At 44.5% G+C, this 8989-nt stretch overlaps 1 protein-coding gene across 35 annotated transcripts; it reads right to left on the reverse strand.

Annotated features, from left to right (window-relative positions):
• Positions 1-2830: 2830 nt before the first annotated feature.
• On the reverse strand, positions 2831-8568 carry LOC123092179 (uncharacterized). Of its 35 annotated transcripts, none has more exons than XR_006444387.1 (8): positions 8091-8568; positions 7410-7498; positions 6899-7150; positions 6691-6799; positions 5447-6584; positions 4660-5352; positions 4179-4270; positions 2831-4005 (listed from the first exon to the last, which is right to left on the reverse strand). XR_006444387.1 is itself a non-coding variant. In XM_044513885.1 (7 exons), exons 1-6 carry the CDS (start codon positions 8431-8433, stop codon positions 6069-6071), a joined length of 1011 nt encoding a protein of 336 aa, XP_044369820.1. In that variant the 5' UTR covers positions 8434-8566; the 3' UTR covers positions 2831-5352; positions 5447-6068. The 35 variants fall into 35 exon arrangements, 21 of the variants coding, with proteins under 21 accessions (XP_044369820.1, XP_044369807.1, XP_044369816.1 ...); XR_006444389.1 differs by having other exon boundaries at positions 2831-3225; positions 4480-5352; XR_006444388.1 differs by having other exon boundaries at positions 2831-3232; positions 4480-5352.
• Between the last annotated feature and the right edge of the window lie 421 nt (positions 8569-8989).

Consider the following 8989-nt stretch of genomic DNA (forward strand, 5'->3'; position numbering starts at 1 on the left):
AATCTCCGGCAATCTCCGATATACCGGAGCCCTGTTGAATCTGGACGAGAATCTGGACGAGTTTAGGGCGTGGTATCCAGTATCTAGCTCGGATGTCCTTTGGAGGATCCAACCGTTGATTTGCTATGGAATTCCCATATCTACCACCTGCCAAAATTTCAGCTCGATCCGACCGTCCAAACTCCGGGAAACTTCCGATTAGTGCATCACTTTTTGGGTCTGTTTTCTGCGCGAGAACGAATCCGACCCGAATTCATCTTCTTTATGAACGGGATCTCGGACATCCTTTTTGAAGGAAGTTTTCGTATGGGGTGTTGTATTTTATTCTCAAACACATCCCAGTAGTATTAAAAGTATTCTTGCAATACGAACTTCACCGTCGCGCCGGTGTCAAACCAGCCCGGCAACATCACTCCACGGCGGCCGACCTGCATTAGACACGTCGTCGCTTTGTTGAGCCGAGCTCAATTTCTTCGGATCATCATCTCGTCCAGCCAAACAATAGTTCGGCATCGCGAAGGATAAATCGTCACCAACATCTCCGCCCCACGGATTACACGGAGCGGGCACACCTGCATCGCCACATGGTCACTTCATCAAGCCGGCATCGACCACGTCACGACCTGCATCGCTGGACCGGGGGCTTCATCATCTCTTCATCAACCTACTTCGGAGACTTCGGCGTCACTGGCCGACCAGCTCCGTCACGTTAGCTGGATCGAGGGCTTTGCCTCGGCGAGCCAACCTTTGCCAGCATCGCCATGCCATTGCTTTATCGCCCAACAGGTGATAGGTGTGCGGATCGAGTCCCAATTTTGGGAATCACCTTTCTTCGGATTGCTACAACAAATAAGCCAGGTCTATCAAATGGTGGCCGCATTAACGATGGTCGCACGGTGGTTCGGTCAGTTTCCGTACATAGTCCGGCGAACACCGCATCCGGAACTCGAACGAACCTGTGAATTCAGGCCTTGCCATGCCTTTACCGCATCACGCCGCCGCCCTGCATCGACATTGACTTCGGCGCCAGGAAATATTTCTTTTATTACTCACTTTGCATAAATTATTTGTTATGCAACGAATTTTTTTATTTTTATTATTATTACTATTATCTCCGGTTTGCACTATTTTTTGTGCACAGGAAAATTACCCAGCCGGACTATATCCTTTGGCGTCACCTCGACTGGACGGGGGGCTTCGTCAACACTTCATTACCCCATGTCGAGGACTTCGGCATCACCCTGCCGTGCTGCATTGACCGTGCTATGTCACCACTTCGGAGTGACGAGCTCTTTGCTCCACCACCTCGGGACCGGCTCGGGGATGGAACCTTGTCCCGCATCAAGCTCGGACCGCGTCATCAATACAGAACACATTAACCAGCTAAGTTGTCTTCATGCTCGAAGTTTTAAATTTTTAACTTGTGTTCGGCTCGGCCAAGCATTATACTTTTTTGGAAAAAAGTTGCTTGTAAAAATTTCCTTGTCCAAACTTTGTTTGTGACGCGTAAATTCAAATACCCCATTCACTTGGGGGCTTCCTTCATGAAGCTTTTTCCTCTTGCATATGGTTATTCTTGTACGGCTTCGTTCCTTGTTCGTGTACTAGTAAAACGCCCGTGCGTTGCTACGGGCTATTCGCAATAACTATAACGCCCGGGTTCAACATAGAAACCCCATCCAATGACGCACCTTCTTTTTTTTTGCCGGAACCTCTCATTCCCGACCAATTTCCCACCGTAGCGGGACATTTCTCGTTTTATTTTTCTCTCGCTGGAGCCACCTCCTTTAAAAGCATATGACGTCCACCTCATCTTTGCCATGCACTGCAATATGGATGATTTTTTCATGTTTACAATATAATAGAGTGGGTTAAACTAAAGCATACTATTGACACAAAGAATAACAAATAACTACAGAGATCATTCTCAAAGGTCTATTCAACTTTGCAAATGTGAATTGACATTGGAGGAGAGTGGCAACATGAACGTATTCCTAGTCCCCAATACTCGATCGCACATATGCTACAAGGGATAATTGTGGTTCTTCTCTTCCTCGTCTTTCCCTACATTTTCTACTCCTCGCCTCTTCGCCAACCCGTTTCACTCGCGCCAACCAACACCACGTCAACATTAGTGTGTTCGGCATCGATGCCTCATCTTCTTCTTTCTCATTCCTCGCCAACTTTAGTTCTCATTCCTACTTATTTCCTAGAATACTCTTTCTTTCTTTTTTTCTCTTATTATTTGGAACACTCTTTCTTTATCCAACACCATGCACCACTTGGTGGCTTTAGTTCTTTTTCCTTCATGTTTTTGGAACACTCTTCCTTTTTATTATAGCATGAACCACCTGGCTAGTGTTGTGTCGTGTTGTCCTCACCCGCGTACATTTCGGCAACTATCAGCGTGTGGGCATCCTGCGGAGCATAGACTTCATCCATCTTGGTGAACGCTAGGTCGCCCATGTCGCAAGCGCATGGTGGCCGTTGTGCATGTTGGCAAGCGGTGCTCGACGCTTGGCCATGTAGCTGAGAGCCCGTTGATCGATCTTGCCCACGAGCGCTTTCAAAATGATTTTCCATGATTAACAGCTTACTTAATTAATTAAGTACACAAAAAATTAATGATCTACCTAATTCTCTACATGCCTAATTAAGTGCCAACCAAATCAATTAATTATCTGACTAATCGGGAAAAAATTCCTACTTCTAATTATCTGTAGGCATAAAGAATTATCTAACCAAATGACTCGATTTTTAAATTGATTTGGTGCAAAAAAAATCTATTCAAATGGACCTAATTAATGGCATACGTAATTAACTGTCTAGCTGATTAATTGCATCAATGGTTTGATTTCCAAATTGATTCAGTGCTTGATTTCTAAATTATTTTTGCATGAATGGCTGCTACAAACGATTATGACAATGACTACCGAGTAATGTAGGACACAATATCTTAATGTATTTCTTGACATTTAAATGGACACACTTGATTTGAGAATGTAGCCATGTGGCTCTCCATTTGACTGTCAAGAAATATAATGTGACCGCGTCCACATGGCGGTCTGATGACCCGCCTCCCGCCACGGTCGTCCTCGATGCCGTGATCCACGCCCTGGCATTCTCGAGCATTGCACCAGGGTTAGGCCCGGCCATGACATCTTCCATGGTGTCGTGCACGACGTCCCTCCGCAGGAGCGCGCGGATAGGTATGCCCATAGGAAACTTGTGACTGTCAATTAATAGTAGAGATAATGATAATAATAAATGACATAGGGCGGTGGATTAGCAACTTGTTATGAACAAATATCTTATTTTATTATGGAAGGTTATCGAGAAAAAATCTTATGCCTGTCTTCTAGGGAAGTGATCTCACATATATGGTGCAATTTCTGAATTCTTAATTACTTATTGTTTACGTAATAGAATTGAATCAGCACAAGAAGATTTCCGGGCCTGGAACGAAGATCAACGTGTTGCATGATAATTGGATACCCCGCAATGGAAGCATGACTCCTCTAGGTGCCAACTACGTACCGAATACGATCAAGGTGGCTGACCTACTCTCGGAGGACGGAACGGCCTGGGATGAAGGAAAACTGCAGGCTGTGTTCACTCCTTCTGATGCCCAAGATATTAGACAGATAGTAGTGGGGGGACCGGGCAAAGAAGATTTCCGGGCCTGGAACTATACCAGACATGGGATCTTCACCGTGAGATCAGCCTACCATCTGGGGATGACCCTGAAGACGGCGAGAAAGGCACTGGCCTCCTCGTCCAGCTGGGTTGCAGATCATAAGAGTTGGATGGAATTATGGGCCGCGGATGTCCCAAACAAAGTTAAAATACATGGCTGGTGGGTGTTAAAAAATGGGGTTGGCTGTTGGTGATGAACTACTGCGACGACATGTCAAACCTGGGGTATTCTGCATCGCATGTGGCAGAGTGGAAACGATCACGCACAGGATGTGGCGATGCCCACACTGCTTCTTCCTATGCTTCAGCCTAACAAAATGCATGAGTCATGCCCATGTTTCAACAAATACATAAGCAATTTTTGCCACTGAAGTCATTATTTCAGTAAGTACAAAACAACTTAAGAGAAAACTAAAATGCATGTAAAAAAATCAAACTTGATGAATGAAAAAAATACGGAGGATGCATGAAGGAGTGCTTACCTCGACCAATGTTGTTGTTTCATGGAGCAGGTGTGTTGCGTGGAATATGCCAAACATGAGTGTTTGAATTGTGTACACCTTAATCTTTGTATCTAAGGATGATAGGATGAATCATCAGTAAACTCTTACCAGTCCATAATAAACTTTGTCTCATCATGTAGTGAGTATTCCTTGTATATGAGCAAACAAATTCTGCATAGAATACCATGCATATACATGCCTAGAATGGTAGTTATAGTGCCTACAAAATGTGGCGGCATAGTTAAAGTTCTTAATCCTCAATGCCAGTCGAGATACTCACATTACAATATATTTAAGTTTCCTTGCCAAAAGAATTTACCACCACAAATCAATAGTGCTTAACCCAAAAAGAAATTTTCAGTTTTTGCGAGAGATCCAAGTTTGCAGAATGGTAGGACCGGTGGCCGAATTGTGCTGATAGACGTTGTTGGCACTCGTTGATGTCAGAAGCATGCCGCACCTCTGATTGAATGCCTGACAACACCAATGAGTACTGATTGCCATTGAAGAGACCAGCGATGTTCTATAAACACCCACGCATTAAGAAAAGTTCTTTCATGCGTAAGAAAATAAATAGATGGCTGAAAATTAAAGAGAGGATTAGATATAAAGGTTCAAAAATAGAAATTGCAAACACGTAAGCAATTAAGTACCCTCGCAGATAACATGACTCAAGGATGATAAGGAACTAAATATGTACCCTTGCAGCTCTAGCAATTAGGAAACGACATCTGAACCGAAGGAACTGGGGTAAGTCGACGCTAGAGACTTGCAATAGAGCTGCTGATGACACATCAAAGCCTGTTGACGGAATAGAATCTTGCATCTTATTTATCAAAAATGTGGCCTTGGTTGGATCCTCCGAGCAAGTTTCAATATTAAGACTAAGCAAGGAAAATTTACCAAGATCAGGCTGGCAACAATTACAGCCTAATATCGTGAACACCGCTAGAACCTCGAGAGAAATGGTAGAAACACTTCAAAAATACTGCTACTAACTAAAATAACGTTAAAAAGGAGGAGTGCCACACTGATGGTATTAACTAAAGAGTAAAGAGCAGTAAGAACAGGATGTTTAGTACAGTTACCTTTAAATAGACCAAACAATGTAGAATAATTGTTCTTCAACCCACACCCTTCATGCCCATTGATGCTGCAATATTACGATCAGGGACAAGTCAATATAAAGGGCGTAAGAAATATCCTCCCAAAAGTGAAGAAGGAAACATATGTGGTTACATAAGTACCATGCGTTCCTATTTTGCAGTTATCAGAACAACAGAACATCAGTGTTGATGTTTATCATCTTGTAAGGTGCCAAAGGACATCAAATTTTATTCTTGACTACTTCTTTTCATCATTAGAAGCTGAGATCAAAAATACATTTCCTGACAATCAAAAAAAAGGGAGTGACAGCTTAGATCTGCTAGGGATATATACATGATCAATTTCGAATATTCGGACCAACATTCTATGAGGTGTCCAAGTTGCAAATTCACACACCCAAAATTTGCAAGGCTGAGAGAGAGGTAACTACCAAGCATCACCCTATGTTGATCAAAGAACATCAGTATATGCACTCAAACACTACAGTGGAAGTGTGTTGAATCAGATGTGGACTTGCAGTTTTGTTGCATTTTTATGTCTACATTTGATCCAATCTAGCATACACTAATAATAGCTCTAATATAGTCCCATCTTATCACCAAGGATGACACTTTTACTGATATAAAATCTATAGCGTCAGAAGTTAACAAGGAAACAAATTCAAAGAACGAACCTGGAGACATACCACATGAAACCTACAGTCAACTAAAACAAAAATTCATGATCGACACCCTTGCTCTTCTCAGTAGACTTGCTCCTGGACTAAATCTTGTTGAAGAATTCAATCTGAGATTGAAACACCAAGATATCAGACTTATTTCCCCCATGTACATCCATCATATGGAAGCCCATTCTATTTTCCCTTTGACCTGTAGACTTTATTATGTTCATATCAAACATCAGTCAACCTTGATTTCATCGCAGAGCCATGGACGTTGGAGGGGAGGAGGCTAAAGGGACACAGGACTCAGATGTGATATTCTTAAAATCAGATGTACATCCCTGGGTAACAGAAGATCCCATCTCCCAATCACCGTGTTGTGTGCTAGGTTTATAAATGGATCAAGGACAAGCTATACTCAAAAGCTTACTTCATCCCAGCGGCATTCTGGTATCATCATTGCACATGGGACATGATAACTTTTTCTGCAGGAGTTGTCATAACAACCAAGCGCTGCTCCCGGGAGTTTGCATCTTCTGCATCTCAATCTTTTAGAACGATTGATTTCACTCTCCACATTCTTAAAAGTATCACCATTGGATTCTACTTTTGGGGCCCTTCAGAAACATGGGTAAAGAATTAAAAGGATGGATGAACACTGCATATGATGATTCTAAATAAATTAAATATGAAGAGTTAACCATGCTGTATAAAGAAACTTACCAAACCATGCATTTCTCGTGGACATAGATGGCGTTGGTAGGGTTGCCCTCGTCACTGGGCACAATCCTTCGATTGTGATACAGTACCATCGGACCATCGGACCATGACACTGACATAGGAAAAGTGAACATTTTTAGTGCCAGTACAAATAAGAAGACTTCAACAGACATTTTTTATTGATATGTGTAAAGGATATGCAGCATATTACCGGCTCACTGGTTCTAAATGAATGGCAGAAAACGCATTCATCTTCAAATACGCCGATTGGTGTCTGATCTCTCCCCAACCTACTAGCACCTTTGTTGTCTTCCAGCTTTGCACGTTTCCCAGGACCATTACCTTTTCTGTGGTAATGCAGGTGCTGCCCAGTGTTACTTGCATTAACACCTGGTGATGCACCTTTGGTTGCATCAACAACAAATTTCCCCTTTGTGCCTTTCGCGGGGGATGCACTTCCATTCTATAACAAAGAGTAATCCAGTTAGAATGATGAATACATAATGTATGTAATTCATCAAGGAGTAAATAGTTGTTTCTATTATACGGTTGCTATTCAAACTTCTACATGTGTTATAGCGTAAGAATTTACCAGTCGCTAGCATGAAACTGTGCTCTACTTCTATGCATAAGTAATACACGGATACATCAGGATTGGGGCAAAGAATTACATCAAAGAATGAACATATTTGTTTCAAAGAAGAAAGGAATGCACAAAGTACCCCAACATGTCGTGGAACCTCAAGATTATCACAGCCAGCTACCATTCCTACGTCGACCAACATGTCGGTACGAGTAGCAGACTTGGTACCTACAAGCATCAAAGTGGTGAGCTGAATGAAGCTGAAAACAACTACTCTACTGAACCTGGCTTGTTTTATCATAATTTCAAGCAGATGTCTGTCCGTATGAACTGCATAATGACATAATAATATTTTTTAAAACGATAGTTCAACCATGCCCTAGCACAATGCAGCAAGGATTTAGAGATTTGCGGTCGATTTGGTGAGCCGCGTTGGAGCTGTCGTAACTCTTTGACGCATCAAATCGCTCTAGGGCGTGAATTTTGAAGAAAAAACAAACTATACATTATGTAAAACAAAAGATTGAGAAGAGCTTATCACCATATGCGCATCCTAAGAATTGGGGAAAAAATAGTCCGTAGGTCACACCGAATGATTAGGCCACTTGAAAAACAGAATCTGTACTTGGCGCTGCGCGGCGACTCGTGCGACAAGGGTTTGGAGTAACTGACGGAAAGAAAAAAGACGCAGGCCCGTTTGATCAGAGCAAGGCAGGCACGCCCGACGGCACGCGCCGTCGTGTCGTTTGCCGGCCGGAAGCAAGAGATGGATAGTTCACCGTACGGACGCAGGAGGCAGAGTGAAGGGGGGCGAGCGAACCTCCGGACTGCGTCGATGACGGTCGCGCGGTGCCGAATCCCGGGGCCGGTGACGGCCTCTCGCTCCCCGAGGTTGTTCCCCCCGCTCTCCCCGTCGACAACGACGAACTCATCGGCGGCACATGAAGGTTTAAAGGGGTAGATGGCGTGCGTGGGCTGCAGCGGCGCATGGAGGCGTGGAGGGGAAGACCACGCGCGTGGAGCGGCGGCGTGCGTGGGTCGGCGGCACCTGGATGGCCGGAGCCGGGGCGGCGATGGAGGATGTCGGCAGCGGCGTCGCGACGGCGGCCGCGGCTTCTCTGGCACCTCGGTGCCGGCAAAGGGATCCGCAACGGCGAAAGCATCGGCGATGGTGGCTGGGGCGTGGTTCTCGTCGCTGTAGCGATTAGATCGAGGGTAGCCTCCTCCGTAAGTTTCTTTTCTCATGGGAGGGGGCCTGGACCGGTTCCTGCGAGGGCGCTCGCTCCCGCTTCGTCCGGTTTTTTGGTTCGTTCTTCATCCAAATTTCTGTCGTGCGTGGGAGGGCTGTCTTCGCTCGTTTTTTTCGTTCGAGTAATGCAGATGTGGTAGGATGACGAAAAAACCCGACGGTGGGAGTATGACAAAAAAACCAGCAAAAATAAACCCCGAGGACTATTCACCAAGTCGTCCATTAGGAGTAGAGATTACGCCACAATATGCACTATATTGACTTAAGCGATTTGCAAGCTGGGTTGCCTGGCTCCTGTGCTTACCCCTACGTTCCCGATTGTTCGGCTAGGGAGTAAAGGGAGCACCTCTGCGATTGTCACGATCGGGTCACCCGAGCCGGACCTCAGACTAGGTGAAGCCGAAAGCTAGCGCTCTTATTGTTTTCAATGATGGCCGGCACACAACGGAACTCATGAGTACAAAAAATCT

This window comes from Triticum aestivum, chromosome 4B (genome assembly GCF_018294505.1).
Source record: "Triticum aestivum cultivar Chinese Spring chromosome 4B, IWGSC CS RefSeq v2.1, whole genome shotgun sequence".
NCBI classification, from domain to species: domain Eukaryota; kingdom Viridiplantae; phylum Streptophyta; class Magnoliopsida; order Poales; family Poaceae; genus Triticum; species Triticum aestivum.